Below are 18921 nucleotides of genomic sequence, written 5' to 3'. Positions count from 1 at the left end.
GTTACAGGTAATCATGACAGGTAATGCCATTTTCCATTTGAGGCTATCATACATCAGTGCAAAGGTCAAACATGTCTAGCTTCTCACCTTGAGTGAGGCACTGAACCCTAGCCATTTTGATCAGTGCTCTTCCCAACAGCAATAACACAATGATAATCAGCTGAGAGGTCAGACTATGAAGTATCCTGCTTTAAAAGCTCTCAAGCTTACAAACCAGGAGAAATAGATTACTTCAACCCACTTAACAGAGAATTCTCTTATTATTCACAAAGCTCTTTAAAAGTACAGCAATTTGCACATACTAAAAACTTCCCTTCCTAAGCATGTGCAAATCACCTGATTGTAATGAGTCCCCGTGTGCATCAGAAAGACTAGCAAAGGGCTTAGTTCCTGTCCTGATGCTGCTGAGGGGCACCTGAGACAACAGAAGTGGCACCTGCCCGAAAACTGAGGTCTTAGTCTTTTTTTCTCCCTACTCTGACATTTTTTTTGGTCTGGTTCAGTCAGCAGTATTTACGTGCAATGCTTTCCCTTGCTGGTGGTACTCAGAATAAAGACTTCTGAAAACAAAATGCTAAAAGAGAAAGCAGCTCCTAAATGACACTGGTTCATGTGTGTGTGTTGCCATACATAACCTGAAGGGGCCCAGAGTATCTTGGTGATACAAGTGAATCACCAAGATTCAGCTTGTCTATCAAAAGTGGACTGAACTTTTAGCCTCCCTCCATGTACCTTCAACAACTACCTCTTTAAACTTATCCCAGTGCAGTCTCTGTGATTACCTACACTTCAATACGCAGTTCATTTATAAGTCACCTGAAAGGTTAGTTATGGTCAAGAATTGAAGGTGCTTTCCCATTCTCCCAGTCAGGGCACTCCTTCCACATTACTCTCAATCAAGTCAACAAATATTTAAGTACTTATTAGGTGGATACAAAAGCCCTGTGTTCTAACTTTTCTCGATAATAACAAAATTAAGAAGACTACCTTCTCAATCAGTAAGCAATACATTTACAACCTACTTCCTAGACCAAGATAGTTTTTGTTTATTTGGCTACACAAGACATGTGGGATCTTAGTTCCCCGACCAAGTATTCAACCTGTGCCCCTTGCCTTGAAGCCTGGATCACCAGGGAAGTCCCAACATCAAGATAGCTGAGACTGTCACTGGAAACATTTGATTTCGTCTAGTTAGAGAAAATAGATCTTAGAATAACCTAAAAAGCTGATATCAGAAATATAAATTCCAGAGTTGGCAGAATTTCTTCCTTGCTCTTTTATAATTTTTCAAAATGACCTTGCACATTTGGCTTTTCAACACAGAAGGCTGAAAAGTATAACAGCATTCAGAAAGAGGTAAAATAAACTGTCAAACAGACTTCCCTGGCATTCATAAAAATTCAGGCCCCAATAACTGAGGAGACTAGTTTCTCTCACAACCTTTTCAGTCTAAGGTCCCACCCCTGAAACATTTGATCCCTGTCCAGGAAGTTAATCAGGAAGCATGAGGTTGGTTGACATCGGAACTGCTACCATTTCTGCCAACGCACAACCCAGTTACTGAACATGGACCAATGGCTCTACCTTCCTCCTCCTCGTCGTCATCGCTGGACTCACTGACATGCACGCTGACAGCAGTGTTCGGAGAGTCTGTCCATTCAAAATATACCCCAAACCCAATGTCATAATTGTCTGTAGCAAATTCCCAAAAGAGATATGATCCTTCTTCATGGGTGGGTACTCGAACAGTGACTACTTCTCCTCGGCCCACTGTAATCACGGAATCCGCATCCTGCCGAATCTTCTCTTTAAAGTCTTTGATCTGGGGTCGTGTCCACATGGATGGAGCTGCGATTACTGGAAGAGATTCTAAAGGCAACAGGAATTGCAAAGGATAAAGAGGATGAGCCTTCACCTGTAGGCAGCAATAAGTGCATAGGACCACCTGTCCAGCCACGTGCAGGCACCAAGTGCAATCTGGTCTACCTTAGACTGAGGACTTTAAAAGCCTCCCCATGGAAGTCTCCCCACAAATTCCTATATTTAATAACACCACAGGTATTCAGAGGTCAACATCCCATTTTAAATAACAAATGCAAACCATATTCTTAAGAAGGATTTTTTCCAGTACTCTAACTGCCTATGGGCATGGAAGAATGACCTTGGAAACTTCCTAGCTGGAAACAGGGAAACAATCAAACAAAGAGAGATCTGGACTTGAAATAAATTAATTTTTGGATGTGAACAAAGAAGGCTGGGCTTTGACTTCAGACTCTCTGTCAGGAAAAAAAGTCTTGACCTTGGAGTAAACCAAAGCTCTAAGGGAGGGGTTACTCTAAGAAAACTCAGAGAAAAACCTGAATAGGAATGGAACTGCTAGCAACTGAGGAAAAATGGGTAATGTCTTGTTACTGAGAAATATCTATGTGCACCCAATAGGTTTTCCAGAGTTATTCAGAGCCTTTGACAAAAGATTTAATTGAAAATACTGGCAAACTCTTAATAGGAAAAAAAGGGGAAGAGAGGAATGAATCGAGGTATTTCAAGGTCTTTTCTGCAACTATTCTATTACTTGTTTTAAAAAGACAAGGAAACCAACTTTCTTATGAACCACACTACCGCCATCTCTGACCAGTCGTGGTCAATTACCAAACTGTAATTGCTCTCAAAAGCTAATTAATCTGATTTTTGCTTTTTATGAGTCTGAATTATAGTATATGGATGGAAGTGCACATACAACAGCCATACCTTTTGGTCCATTCTCCAGGGCTTCTTCGGCAGCTTCTGGTTCAATCTCTTTTTCAGTGTTGTCAGTGTGGGTTTTGGCCTGTCCATTAACTGACATCATATCACTTGGTGTAGTTGCATTCACTTTTGATGATGTAGGTGAGGAAGCCCCAGTTACTGCTACTTCCTGTTGTTTCTGTAATGCTGCCTATAAGTCAAGAAAAAGTGAAGACACACTGACCAGGAAGGCTAAAAATGGGACATTTACCCTGAGATGCATTCTGATCCCATCAGAATTTTTGCCTCATCAAGTAGCTCCAAGAAATTACTAATACACTTTATCAGTTTTTATCCTATCTATAATTAATATTAGTATAATAATATTCTGAGGACCACATTCTTGTGACTTGAGGATCACTAGATAAACTAGGAAAAATTATAGGTAGAAATAATCATCCCAAATAAAATTATTATAGATAAAAACTGAACACGGAAACATCTGTTCTTAAAACTGATAGAAAAAAATCTTGATAAAATTCAGATACATAAAATTTTCATCAGAAAAATTAAACTTGGTAGAAATAAATGGTAACAAAAGAAAATTCACAAAGGCAGAAGCTGTAAATGGTGAAACCTGATAATGGCCTCAAATGTAACCAACAAATCAAATATGGACAAAAATAATTAATTCTTCTTTATACAAAGAAAAATTATCACAAACTAAAAACTGCTAATCAAGTAAAAAAAAATATTGACCTAAAAATTAAATAGGCTTATAAAATGGAGTTTGAGGTCAAAATAATTTCTTAAAAAAAAGTATCACTTTACATAATTATGATTAAAGTATGTATTTTCATAAACATAAAATTAAAAAGTCCTCTGAAAAATGGAAAATAAAAACAGCTTAAATCTAAAGGACAACTACTTTAGGACATTCCTCTCAAATTAAAATGAATAAATATTAGTATCAACACTATGAGAAATGCCTAAGTTTTACTTAAATAACTTTTGGGGAAACTTTAACTATAACAAACATACAGGAAATATGCAAATAACAAATGTACAGCTTGATCAATTTTCATTAGACAAACATACACATAAAACCAACACCCAGATTGAGCCACCACCTGCACTCCAGAACCCTTCCCCGTGCTCCTTTCCAGAAAGCCCTTCAAGGGCAATGATGAAACTAACCTGTAAAATTACAGGTTTGGCTCTGCCTGTCTTTGAACTTTAATATAAATGAAATTGTATATTATATGCTCTTTTTTGTGTCTGGCTTCTTTTACTCACCATTTCTTTGAGAGGTTTATCTATAAAGTCACAAGTATATAACTGTATTTTGTTTGTTTGCATTGCAATAGAATATGCTATTGTGAAAACAGGAAATTTACCCAATCTACTGTTATGCATATTAGGGCATTTAAGTAACTTTAAAAGATATATTTTGGCCTATCTGATTTCATTTAATGAAATCATTACATTACTGATCATTTACAAATCAGTTGCTTAAGCAGCAACACCTCTCTCTGCTGCTAGTGCTGGTTAGCAAAACACTTAAGATTTTAAAATACCTTCTTCCAAAGGCTAGATTCTCAGTATTTCCACATCAGTTTTCTAAGAGTACCAGCTTCCAGAAAAAAGGCATACAACCAAAACAAGTCAGCACACTCAGAACATTTCACTGCATAACAGGAAAGCCAAAAAAAAAAAGGAACTTGTTGATGATCAATTGGTCAGCTCAAATGGTCCCTCTTCACTTTAGGCTTCTGTTGAAACTCTCTAGCAGAATGAACAACTCGCTACCCTGTGATCCCACTGAATATGAGTATACATCTATTATACATAAAAATCACAATTATTTATTTACATAATCTCTCTTCTATACTCCAGAAAGTTTTTAAAGGCACAGGAACAATAAAACACAGGAACAATAAAACACTTGTGTAACCACACCCCAAATTAACAAGTGTTCCCATTTTTTGTCATTCTACTCAGTATTTATATAAAAATTAATACTTTATGGGGCTGAGGTTCCCTTTGTTCCTTCCCCAGTTCCTCTCATTCTCTCTTATCAGAGACAATCAATTAATCTGATAAACTGAGTCTGATCACTGCAATCTCAACTATGGCTTTCCAATTCTATTTCAAAGATTTTTGGTTTTACCCTATTTGACTGACTTTGTTTTCACTAAGTAAGCAGGACAGTGTGTATGAGCTAGCCTATTAAGAAATTATCTCAATACCATCAAAGAAGCAGGAAAAGGGAGTGCTATGCTAAAGTATAAACAGTCTCTGGAGGACAGAAAACCCTCAAAAATACCACTTACTATCTTGTAACTCTGGTTTGACATCTTTTGCCTCTTCTCATGGATTATACAAAACCTGCAGTGCCTCTTAGCTGCTTCACTAACGCTAGACTCAGGCGAAAACAAATTTTAGGTAAGGATATGAATTTTCAAGAAATTTTAAAGAGTGTGGCAAAATAACAAAGATTACTTCACCTAACAAGAAATGTGGGGCAACTAAAAGACAACACTTTTCCTTTTTAAAATTTTAAGGCATTTTATTAAATTTATAGAGAAACATAGTTTGTGTTTTGGTTTTTACTTTGGCCTCACTGACAAGTCAGGCGACTTGTGGGAATCTCTGTTCCCTGACTAGAGATGGAACCCAGGCTACTAGCAGTGAAAGCGCCGAGTTCTAACCACTGGATTACCAGGGAATTTCCTCACAACACTTTTCTTCACTCAGATATTTGACAATTACCTGTTTTGTAACTGAAAATTAAATAAGAAAACTTACCTTAAAGTAAAACTTAAAGTTAAAGGTTAACTTTAAGGAGGCATTTTATGCCTCTGCAAGATGTAAAAAAATTAATGTAAAATGAGTTATCTTCCCTATGTATCAAATACTTTCACAGAGTAACTATTTTCTCATTTCATTGCTGATAGTCCTTGTTAACCTTGTTAACCTGTGAGGTTAACAAGACTATATAATAGGATTTCATATCCCATGCTTACTGGTTTGGAGGAAAGGCATAAATATCAGAACAATAGGTACTAGACTGAGATCAAACAAGATAATGGCAAAGCTAGGACAGAATCCAAGTGGTATGTGACCTCCAGTGCCGTGTCCTTCCCCTCAACCACCTATTCCTGAGTGGAAGCAAGACTGTGGGGCAGGAAGCCAAGGAGGACTGCCAACGTGCTGCAGGCGGGCAGTGCTGCTACTGCACCCAACAAAAAGGGCAAGACGAACCCAGCCAAGCTCTGCCTTAGGGACTGTGGGTCCTCTGAATAGAAGCTGGCCAGGACTATGACAGCAGTTGGCCTGAATGCTGTCCTTGAACTAACACTAATCACCCAAGTCTCCATGGTTCTGGGACCACATTTATAGCTATGTCAGACTCACTGGGATAACACTAGGTCCATACAAATTCCAAATACACTTATGACAATATAATAGAGGCCACATCATCTTGCTTCGAAATTATATACCCTTCTTTCATAACTGCCACTGCGATATTAAAAATCTCTTTTAATAAAGGTCACCTAAAAGTTATTTTATACCTGAGAGGCTAACTAATGCAAAAGTCATCAGCAACTGTTAAAAAAAGAACTTTCGTTTCAATGAAACTAAAAACCCTTTCTAAGGCTGAATGTGGGTGTTAGCTATCGTACCTGTTGCTGTGCAAGCTGGACTTGATACAACTGCTGCATGTACTGCTGATAGTGTTGCTCCTGCAACTGGCGGATGAGAATCTGCTGCTGTTCGTAGTTCCCTGGATACTGCTGGGCTGCATACTGCTGGAACTGCACGGCAGTCTGGGAGTTTAAAGCTGCCATTATCTGCTGCCTAAAAACATTAAAAAATATACACTAGTCTGACTACAGGAGATTGACTTGTTCGTGACAAAATAAAATGTCTTTGTTATTTCGTTATAAAACGACTACCAGTTAAAAATGATTAAGGTAGTAATGTATACCAAGCAGCATGTGTCCAAGGTCCAGAGAAAGATTTAAGAAAATAAACTTGGCTTCTAATTTTTCACTTAGGTTTTTCAAGGCCAACTTGAGATGGAAAAGGAGAATAATAAGCATATCACTGTCACTGCCATTGTCATCACCATTTATTGTGCCCTTACAATGTGCCGCAGTTTTTTCAGGGTGCTTCTATGTACTAACCCACCTAGTTCTCACAACCACTCTGTGAGGTGGGGCTTCACAAAGCAGAAAATGAAGGATTTCAGTGACTTGCCCAAGATGACACTGTGAGTAGACGCCAGAGCCAGGATTCAAGTCTAGGTAGTCTGGCTCCAGCCTATAGTTTTTGCTGTAAGAAAAATGGATTGTCATTTATTATAGAGATGAGATATTTAACTGCTGGCTGATGAGATATTTATGGTTTTTCTACATAAATATATGTAAAGTAGTAAAAGGCTGAATAATAGCTAAAAGATGTTACAGGTGGCTCTGTAAGTACAAATAAAGCCAGTGGAAATCTGAGCACCTTGGCATTTAATGTAAAGCCAGTCTTAAACAGGAACACTGAAGACAATATCTGGGTACACTTGGTCTAGAGATACTGATTTCTGTCAACTATTACTATTCCTTTTTTTCCCACATAGAGGAACCTTTAATTCAGTCACGTGACCAACAGTAACACCCTCTAAGTCATCTGTTAATAGGTGGTAATAAAGCTAAATTTCACAAAGTCCTAAACAGAACATGATACTGGGTCCAACTAGGGCACCCCTCTCCCCCAAAACAGAGTAGTATTCATAGCCTCTCTCCAAGGTAGACACAGACCCTGAGTAAGTCTGAAGCTTTTCTGAGGAAGTATTCACAAACAATGGGGAGAACACAAAGGACTTGCAAGTTGTCTGGTTTAATCTACATGTTATGCCACCTCTAGAACTGTAGGCCTTCTCTTTGTTTTATGGGCATTAATCCCTTCCTCCTCATTCCCACAGCTCCCTCTTGAACTAATCCATTCTGGGACAGTGGCTCTCACAGCCCTTACTGAATAAGAAATCGCTTCAACTCCCAGGTCCCATTCTGGGGGACTAGGAATAGACATCTGACATAGGCTGAACCAGGAGATTCTCTGGCCTGGGAATTTTTAACCGGGTTTCTCGTACTCTAGCCAGTCTCTGTCAGATGCATGAAAAGAAAGACCACATAAATCCAGGCTGAGACAGCCTTGCATACGGCAAAGCACAGTGACAATTCGTAGAGAAGAGGAAGACTGCATCAGAGACACAGCTGAGAGAAGAAAGGACAGGAGATCATTATGGACCCAGAGACCGAGAGCAAGCAAGCCACCTCAGCTCCTCTTCTAGCGTCTGGGTTCTGGGAGCAAATCCCACATCTTTCTTCTTTTTGCAACCAAATGATGCTTAAGGTGAGGCCCTCACCTTGGTAACACATCACTGGTACAAATGGCAATAGCTAATGCTGATCTACCTCCCAGTCGAACAAACAGAGAATTATTCCAAGGCACACAAGGCACACGGTCAAGCACAGCAGTGTGGTGGTCCATTTCCCATTCTTAAACAATACACAACAAGCGTACTTCTGCTGCTCCAGCCGAAGCCTCTCTTCTTCTATCCGCCTCCTCTCCTCCTCCTCCCGTCTAAGCCTTTCTTCTTCTTCTCGCCTACGTTTCTCTTCCTCCTTTTGCAGACGTTCTCGTTCTTCCTCTTCACGCCGCCTTCGCTCCTCCTCCTCCTTCCTAAGAGGTAAAGGACAGAGAGAATGAACCCTAAACAGAGAATCCTATTTAAAATTAATTTAAGACTCTTTCCCAGTGAAGACTGACCCAGGCTTCTTGGAAAAGCATGTGATAATTTTATCACAATTTGAAATGAACATTTCCAAGAGGAGAAATTTATCATATGGAACCACTCTCTAACTATACAGATCACAACAAGAACGGCAACAGAAAAAGGGTCTATCAGTAAGCTACCACTTAAACCATTACACTACCTTGAAGGCTCCCGTCTAAGATATGCTCAGAGCATCACAAGCTTTTCCTTCATAGTACCTGCTGTCGTTGCAAATAAATTTATGTGATAAATGAAGCAACCTATCTGCCTTACTCATTGAAGTACATGCTACCTAGGGCAGAGACTACCTGTCTCACACAACTGTGGTCTCAGGGTTTATATATTCATGTATAATTTCTGAAATTTTAAAGAAAAGAACAGTTGGACATCTGGGAGCAGCTAGATTTTTACCCAGCTCTCACCCACGCCTGCAACCCCTTTCTCAAGAGAAAAGATGCACGAGGAATGAATGCCACACAGGCCACAGAGTGAGGAGGAAGACAGGGCGGCTGAAGATCTGATGAAAGAGCAGACTCCCCAGGTTCTCAGGGAAGACACCACTCCATGGACCTACCACAAGAAGGGTCTGGGTGACCCCACTGACCCCCCAAACTCCTGTAAGTGATTAACCCACCTGAGTCACAACCAACCAAGACTCAAAATACAGCAGGAACATGACCTAATTTCAATATGTGACAGGATAGAGGAAGTCTTGTCTTAAATGCTTTAAAAGAATTCGACATGGACTTCATCGCATGACAAGAGTATATTTTTAAAAGGAAAAACACCGTTTTATATGTTCAGTAGTAACCTAAATATTCAATTTATCATTATAAAAGAACTTGAAAAGCAATGTATACTCCTTTCAAAGACACAGCTACACCTCAATGATCCAAAATCACTACACAATGGACTGCAGCACATAGATCAAGTCTCCAGTAAAGGAATCTCCTTCCATTCTAATAAGAAAACTTTTCCTTTGGATAACAACTACATTCCTTCGGATAAATATTTTCTGGAAATATATTAGGATATGTTCTATCCTTTTAAAGACAAACAAACTATACCCAGTGCTCTATTGAAAACTAAGGAGTCAGAACTCCAAACATAAATATAGTACGTGTTATAATACAATGATAGTTTACTTTCACATTAAATGACCCCTGACTGCCATATTTTTATAATTCTTACAATTATTTTTTGCGGTTTCTGTCTTTTCCTTCACTGTCAGGCTATTTTCCCTTCTAATATGTTATTTCCAGGATAAGGTGGGAAATCAGGGAACCGACTGTTTCTAAAGTAAGTAAAACATAATTTGAGGGAAAATCAGCTTTATAGAATTTTTCTTGAAAGGTAACTTAATTTATCTAACCATTCTGTCATTACAGATGCTGACTGCTAGCAATTTTTGTTTTTTTGCTGTTGTTATCCATAGAATTACAATGAACATTCTCGAAAATGAAGTGAAACTGTTAGTTGCTCAGTCGTGTCCAACTCTCTCCAACTCCATGGATTGTAGTCCGCCAGGCTCCTCTGACCATGGGATTTTCCAGGCAAGACTACCGGAGGGGACTGCCATTTCCTTCTTCAGGGGAATCTTCCCAAGCCAGGGATCAAACCCAAGTTTCCTGCACTTCAGGCAGAGTCTTCACTGTCTGAGTAACCAGGGAAGCCCTTGAAGATAAGTCTCTGCAAACATATTGTGGTATTTCTGTAGAATGGGTTTAAGTGGGATTGCGGGGTAGCATTTGAACTTTTAATAAATTCTACAAAACTGTCCCCTAAAAAGTTTGTAATTATTTGCAATTATTTGTAAATATTTACACTCACTACAAACAACAGTATGTGAAAATGTTCATTTCAGGATGTTCTCACAGTGACTGTTATAAAATGGCACCTCCTTTTTTCCTTTTAATCATGAACTTTTGGAACAACATATTCACCATTTTATTCTATGACTTTCTGCCATTTTTCAGGAAACTTTATAATTTCACCTTTTCAAAATTTTTTCTTTTTGAGCAAAGAACTGTTTCAGATGCCTTTATAGCATTATTTTCATTACCTAGAAATTTCAGATTGTTCTTGAAAATATAACCTCTAGATAAATAAAGTATTAACTATAATTCTGTTGAATTCACAATCATGACAGAAAATACCATAAGCATAAACATCACATTCAATAGCACCCCCTGCAATCTCTGGAAGTAATTAATGAGCTACCTGGAAGCCACAGCCAATATGTAATGCCTACATAAGGCATACCATGTAGTATAGCTGATAACCAGGATACAGAATATGAATATTCTAGAAAAACAAGACAGGCAGCATCGAAGGGTGTGAGAGACCAGAGGGTAAGGAGGAGGGGTGGCTGTGCTTACTGTGTTTGCTCAGAAACTTAGTGCAGTAACACAAAAGGAATGCTGCCGTGATGAATGGGTGGTTCCTTTTAAAGGTATAGCCAGACGGAAGCAGTAAACCCTCTCCCCTCAAAACTCATAATAAAAGCACCTGCTCACATCAGAAAGTTTTGAGCAACTGCCATAAGATGTGGGGATCCAATGGAAGTTAACACAGCTGATTGAGAACAGACACTCCATAAAGCAAAAGCATCAGGATACTATGCAGTAGATAGGCTGCACAAGGATCAAGTATGCTGTGCTCTCAAACTTCACCTTTTTTTTTCTTGCTCTTCCTTCTCTATTTTGTGGGATGCAACATATGTTGAAAAGAGATGGCAACACCTATTCAGGAGTTTGACGAACTCTACCATGGCATCCTCTTTAGACATGTTTCCCAGGGCTGCCCATTCTCTCCTGTAAAGAGCAACAAGAAAGTTACTTGCTACTCTTAAAAGAGTAAGAATTTGATTTCATTTAAACCTAAATATAAACAAGTCTCAATTATAACTAAAATGAAGAATGACTTGACCATACAGATTCAAAACTTCAACACGCATGGACTTGTTTACTAGATAGCCTATATACAAACCAATCTTACACCATAATTTATCTGCATTGCTGATAATTTCCATATCAGTAAAAGGGTATCAAAGTTCTACTTTTCTTATAGTTTAGCCTTAATTGAATAAAATGCTTAGTATATTCTTTCCTTTCACAACTCTGTACGTGTCCCAACAAGGGAATCAACTACTATACTGTAAATTGCTGTTGTAATATTATTTTGGAAGAATCAAATGAAGCTGTCTTATGTTCATAATCAGATGAGTAAACATCTTTCACAATATTTAGCCATAAACATCTCCAAACCAAAAACAGATAAACATCTGACGACTCCAGAAGCTGCAAGCAAAAATGTTTGCTTAGCTCTTATGCTAAAGCTAATGAGCCAGCTATTTACATCTGAACCAATTTACTCTGTACCCTTCTCTCCACTCCAATATTCTTGCCTGGAGAAATCCATGGACAGAGGAGCCTGGCGGGCTAAAGGATCATAAAGAGTCGGATACAACTGAAGCAACTTAGCATGCACTCACTGATTAAATTCATTACACAATAAAACACTGTTACCTCCTGTCATTCCCCAACACATCAAAGAATCCAACCTCAGGACAAGTGTCTGGATTATATGGGCCCATAAGAACCTGCTTATGCAGTGCCACAAGTTTCAGTTTTTCTTCATAAGTTGGATGAAATGCTTTGCCATCTTTTTCTATAACAAAAATAAACACAAAAACAATTAGCACTGGCAAAATACAACATTTTCAGCACTGTATGTTGAAATTGTGGTATAAGGTATATCACAAATTGCCTGTGAAATTTACATTGCCTATAAAAACCACTGTAGGAAGATTTTTATTTCAAGTACTAAATTTTAATAATCAAAGCCAAGATAAAAAAACTTCATGCTGAGTTAATTTTTTAAAATAAAGTTAAATAATAATATTTATGTTAAAACTACTACAAAGAGTAAATCAATCAAAAAAAAACTTATACTAAAGAGAAACCAATGTCAAGCAACAGTAAGGCACACACATAATAGTGTACCACTTAACATCTTTTTCAAATATTACAAATGTTCACCAATCGTTTTTTAAAATAAGTTCAAAATTTTTATATCAAGCATTTTAAATAAGAGATATATGCATAGGAGATTACATATAATTTGAAAGGCTATATTCAAAATGTATCCAACCCATTGAAACAGTACAATGTGGTGGAAAGGACTTTGGAATCAGACATCCTAGGTTTAGATCTTATCTCAGACACTTCCTGGCTATAGGACCATTTAAACTCTTAGTCTGTTTATCAATAAAGAGTCTTTTCTACTTCAGAGGTAATAGGACAGTATTAATGGTAATAACTTTTGGATCTTTCCTCTGCTCTGGCAGGTTGCCAATGGGCAATTACAGTGAAGCCAGTATGACCCACAGAGACTTAACTACAACTAGGAACACTTAAACATAGTATGAAACTGGGTGCTGACAAAATAGGAAATCCTGCTTCTTTGATAAATGGAAGTGTTAGTTACTGGTTGGTTCTAATGATAAGAGACTAACAAATTTTAAAACAAAAAAGGAGGTAAAAAGTAGTGTCTATTGCCTACAAATTTTATCCATGTACAGAGCAGTCACCAAAAGAAAATTACTCATGATAAGAGAAGAATATGGTTTAAAGAATAGTTCAAATCCTGTTCAAGGAATCTTAAGAGGAGAAAAAAAAAAAAAGTTGCCAATAAGCATCCCAAGACATTCAATTTCACTAGTCAAGGAAATGGAAACTGAAACCATTAGACACTCAGGATGCTGTCTGCCATCAGATAGGTCAAAAAAGTTAGGTCATCAAGAGCTGGTAAGAACACAACAGGTACTCACACTCAACAGAATAATGTTGAAAGTATAAATTGTTAGTTATCTTACAGGGAAATCAGGCAATATATTCCAAAATTGTAAATATAAATGCCCTATGGTCCAATAATTCCAATTCTCATCATCTATTCTCGATAAGCATTCCCAAATACACAGAAGGAGGTGGACACAGGAATAATTTCATTGCAGTCCTCTTTTCTTATTACTGTGAACAACTTAAAAGTTCATCAATAAGGAAACAGCTAAATAATATGGCACAGTCTATGGAATAAATGAAGTAAGTAAAGGAAATATCTAGAGTAGAAAATGGCAACCCACTCCAGTATTCTTGCCTAGAGAACCCCAGGAGCCTGGTGGAGCTAGAGTCCGTGGGGCTGCAGAGTCAAGACACAACTGAGTGACTGAGCACAAAGGAAATACAGCTAAATGAAAAAAGCAAGCTGCAGAAAACTATATACAAGTAAGCTTCAGAAAACTATATACAATCATACAGCACAAAATACATTATCTTCAATTCTAAGTACTCCCCAACCCACACTTTAACATCTCTAAAATCACATTAGTTTTTACATCTATTGTATTTTACAGTTTTAACTGGCAGTTTTTCTTTCTGTACGGAATAGTAAGTCTTAGAATTGATGAAATACAGCATGTAGCACACCCTCATATATATTCTATGGGTATATTTACACTCATGTAAATGCAAAGAAAAAGGTCTAGATGGAGTCACACTAAAAAGATGAGAATGAGAAAGTGGGAGAAGGCTAAGATGAGGAATAGTGATCAGAGACCTTAAAACTAGACATATTTTAATCTTTCAAAGGAAAAGATGCAGAAGAACAAACCAAACTGTTAAAGAGAGTGGGGACTGAAAAGAATTACATCTATGTACTTCTATATAATTATATACACATATACTTCATGGAACAACAGACTGGTTCCAAATAGGAAAAGGAGTGCGTCAAGGTTGTATACTGTCACCCTGCTTATTTAGCTTATATGCAGAGTACATCATGAGGAAAGCTGGGCTGGAAGAAGCACAAGCTGGAATCAAGATTGCCGGGAGAAATATCCATAACCTCAGATATGCAGATGACACCACCCTTATGGCAGAAAGTGAAGAGGAACTCAAAAGCCTCTTGATGAAAGTGAAAGAGGAGAGTGAAAAGGTTGGCTTGAAGCTCAACATTCAGAAAACAAAGATCATGGCATCTGGTCCCATCACTTCATGGGAAATAGATGGAAAAACAGTGGAAACAGTGTCAGACTTTATTTTGGGGGGCTCGAAAATCACTGCAGATGCTGATTGCAGCCATTAAAAGACGCTTACTCCTTGGAAGGAAAGTTATGACCAACCTAGATAGTATATTAAAAAGCAGAGACATTACTTTGCCAACAAAGGTCTGTCTAGTCAAGGCTATGGTTTTTCCCGTGGTCATATATGGATGTGAGAGTTGGACTGTGAAGAAAGCTGATCGCCGAAGAATTGATGCTTTTGAACTGTGGTGCTGGAGAAGACTCTTGAGAGTCCCTTGGACTGCAAGGAGATCCAACCAGTCCATTCTAAAGATCAGTCCTGGGTGTTCATTGGAAGGACTGCTGCTAAAGCCGAAACTCCAATACTTTGGCCACCTCACGTGAAGAGTTGATTCACTGGAAAAGACTCTGATGCTGGGAGTGATTGGGGGCGGGAGGAGACGGGGACGACAGAGAATGAGATGGCTGGATGGCATCACTGACTCGATGGACATGAGTTTGAGTGAACTCCGGGAGTTGGTGATGGACAGGGAGGCCTGGCGTGCTGTGGTTCATGGGGTCGCAAAGAGTCGGCCACGACTGAGCGACTGAACTGAACTGATACTTCAATCTGAATTTTTTTCAATAAAAAGTCATCAATACTTGAAAAAAGACAAAACTGTGGCACTGACCTTATTTATATTTAATAAAAATTGCAACAATTCAGAAACCTGTGGACCTGCCATCTGTCTTTGTTACTGAGCAAACAGTATCACTAAATAATTAGTATCAGAAGTAGGAACTTCCTCTAAAGCTTTTAGAACAGGATTATGCATAGGCCTATATATACCAAATAAAAGGCAGTTCCCATTTTAAAATCTAACTCTTAGAAGTCTGTTTCAATTATGAACCCTATAAGACCTTCTGTATATTCATTCATTCACTTAGTAAATATTTATTGGGCCCTTGAATGCAAATCATAGTGCTAGACACCAGGATTCATCACCCTCCTGGAGTTTACAAACCACTGAGCTCCATTAAAAATGTGTAACCTTGTCAATCCAGTATATAATTGTGTCTAGGTGTATATTTCAGATATAAATACACTGCAAACAAGTTATTAAAAATTATACTGAGATAAAGGAACAATTATTTTAGAGTTTAGGAAAAAAATATAAAAAAGGTAATAACATGACTTGTTCTAACTGTTTATGTTTGACCAGTAGTTACGTTTAATTTCAATGCAATATATAATAAAAATAGAGCAAAATAGATGAGTTTAGAAAACCAAAATACATCTTTACATTATCTCTCATGTAAAAACCAACAAGTCTAATTAATTCTTTTCTAAATACTTCCTTGAAAAATTATCTTAACAAGAAAAACGGTGTCACACCTGTTCAATGCTGCATTATTTAAAATCTAATTATTCAACAATAACACAATACTTAAATGATAGTAATCCGCTGAATAGATTATACAACTATTTAAAATGACAATATAAGGGCTATATATCATTTCAGAGAATACTTATGATGTATTAATGAAAACAAGCAGAATAAAAAGATACTAAAAAATAATTTTATGCTTACAACTATGTAAAAATGGGTGATTATACATATAGATCTTTCTTTTTAACAAAATTAGCCTGCCAGAACTCTGTATTCTAAGATAATAGTGTTAAAAAATGTGAAATAGTGGCAACTTTTTACCAAAAGCCTTTTTCAATTTTCAAGATGCTCTTAAGCTTCTTTTAGAATCTACCTTAATTTTGTACGTATTAGTCACCAAAAGTTTTCTTATGCTAATTATGTCTCAGAGAAACATAGCCCAGACAACTTTCTTCTCACATCCCCCAAAAGTGATGATTTGAAAAACAGCTCCAACCCTGATCTTAGCTTATGACATGAAAGATAAACCAAACAGGTGCCAACTTAACAGTTCATGTTATCTTGAGCCTTATAAAAGAAAAATATGCTGCTGGTGATTCGAGGAAAAAAAAAAAAAGAAAATATAGTGAGCCTGAGAAACAGTAAGGGTAGACAGCATACCCTCAAGGGTAGACTCCCTGCTTTGTTCCATCAGGATCCCTAGGATTTTGTTTCTCCTTAAAAAAAAAAAAAGCCTAAATTCTATTAAAGTGGTTTTTTTGACCCCTTCAATAAAGATAAAAATCAATAAAGATAACATCAAATGGAAACTTTATTCACTGGAAGACCACTTTTCTGATCAGTCATGTAATATAGCAATTTTCAAATACATACACACTCGAATTCTTATTTGCTTCAGGGAGATGATTTGAAGCTAACAGATAAAACTAGTGGGTATGAAAAAAAAATATTTTAGGGCTTCCCTGGTGGCTCAATGGTAAAGAATCTGCCCGCCAATGCAGGAGCCATGGGTCCAATCCCTGATCTGGGAAGATGCCAAACGCTGCTAAGCAACTAAGTGAGTGTGCCTCAACTATTAAGACCCCATGCTCTAGAGCCCAGGGGCCACAACTACTGAAGCCCACGTGCCCTAGGCCCCCTGCTCTGCAACAACAGCAGCCACTGCAATGAGAAGCTCGAGCACAGCAACTAGAGAGTAGCTCTCGCTCTCTGTAAAGAGAAAAGCAAAGAAGACCCAGCACAGCCAAAAATAAAATCAAAATTAAAAGTACGTATTTTTTTTAAAAGATGACTACTATAAAGTTACTTTAATGGAGGGAGGGTCCATTTCTTACCAGGTGATAAATCTGCTCCTTTACTTCAAATATTTGGCAGTGCAAACTAGAATTAGCAGACCACAGGAGAGGGTGAGTCAACAAGGAAACTGTACCCATTTTTCAGCAGGGTATCAGTCTAACCGTGACCCTAAAAGATGACTCATCAACAGAGGGAGGGGGGTTTCAGGATATTTATATGTCATTTTAATATCTGCCCTTTATATGCCAGACAGGATTAAGAATATACTGCCAATCCACAAAGGATTTTTCAAAAGAGGACTATGTTTTTAAGTATAAGTTCTGGTCAAGCACTCAAATTTGCTCACCACCATGAATGCCAGTGCTAAGCACAAGCTTTGTTAACAGGCACTCACCACACCAAAACCATGCCCAAGAAATCTCTCTAAAGAAGAAACTGACTGTAAAGGTCAATCTCTGTGAGAATAAAACAGTACATCCATTTTCATGAATTTTACTGGCATTTCCACAGAATCTTTATACATTTGCTAATTTTTCTTTTTTCCCCCTATTTGATTCTCTGAAATGACAAACAAAATTGGTAAACCTTTAGCTAGACTTATCAAGAAAAAAAAGGAGAGAACTCAAATCAATAAAATTAGAAATGAAAAAGGAGAAGTTACAACTGACTCCACAGAAATACCAAGGATCCTAAGAGACTACTATAAGCAACTATATGACCGATAAGGGATTAGTCTCCAAAATTTACAAAGTTGCTTCAGTCATGTCCAACTCTTAGAGACTCTATGGACTGTATCCTGCCAGGCTCCTTTGCCCACGGGGTGCTCCAGGCAAGAGTACTGGAATGGGTTACCATGCCCTTCTCCAGGGGATCTTCCTGACCCAGGGCTCGAACCTGTGTTTCCTGTGGCAGATTCTTTTTTTTTTTAAATGCTAAGCCACCAGGGAAGCCCAGCAACGGGGGAAGCATACCAAAAGTTAATACTAATAATTATTCCTAAAAGATCGGATTACAGATTTTTTTTCTTCTCTCACTTTTATTTTCTGATTTCCAATATGCATATGTACTTTTATATCAAATACACATATGCTTTTTTCCTTTTATAGCAAACATTTTTAAAAAGTGAAGGCAACTGAATCTTTCAGCCTTTAGGATGAGATTAACAGAGCATTTATTTTCTCCTGAGAACTATACAAAACCCAGGAGGATAAACCAAGAATCCAAACCACCTTTAGTATAGGACAACCCAAATCATCCTGACATTCTAAACCTCAAAGAGAACAGAAAGTGAACCCCCCCCAGATCAGTATCATTAGGCAGACTATTGTAGTGTTACAAAAAAATTACTTCTCTTTCACTCTTCAGATGTCTCGAGTTCACACACTAGGAAGGTTTATTTAGTTTTTCTGCATTAGATGAAAATAATTTTCTCTTCAATTACATTTTAACTATATTTTACTATTACGTTTATTTTAAATTTGACTGTGCCCTGAGGCTTGTGAGATCTTAGTTCCCTAACCAGTGAAAACGCCACAGCCTAACCATTGGACTGCCAGGGAATTCTTTTTCCTAAATTATTTTTGGTTCTAAAGGCATTAAACATAGTGGAAAAGAAG

The 18921-nt window shown here is 37.7% G+C and overlaps 1 protein-coding gene across 1 annotated transcript in view; it reads right to left on the bottom strand.

Annotated features, from left to right (window-relative positions):
• Positions 1-18921, bottom strand: part of ACBD3 (acyl-CoA binding domain containing 3) — a 37685-nt gene that overhangs the window by 6124 nt on the left and 12640 nt on the right. The window contains exons 2-7 of the mRNA XM_055419784.2: positions 12085-12226; positions 11230-11370; positions 8305-8463; positions 6411-6585; positions 2749-2935; positions 1585-1869 (exon numbers count right to left, since the gene is read on the bottom strand). Coding sequence (XP_055275759.1) covers positions 1585-1869; positions 2749-2935; positions 6411-6585; positions 8305-8463; positions 11230-11370; positions 12085-12226 — 1089 coding nt within the window. The remainder of the gene's footprint in view (positions 1-1584; positions 1870-2748; positions 2936-6410; positions 6586-8304; positions 8464-11229; positions 11371-12084; positions 12227-18921) is intronic.

Source organism: Moschus berezovskii, chromosome 17 (assembly GCF_049115385.1).
Source record: "Moschus berezovskii isolate FMDL1 chromosome 17, NW_MosBer_1.0, whole genome shotgun sequence".
Taxonomy (NCBI): Eukaryota; Metazoa; Chordata; class Mammalia; order Artiodactyla; family Moschidae; genus Moschus; species Moschus berezovskii.
This window is presented reverse-complemented; position numbering and strand designations above follow the sequence as displayed.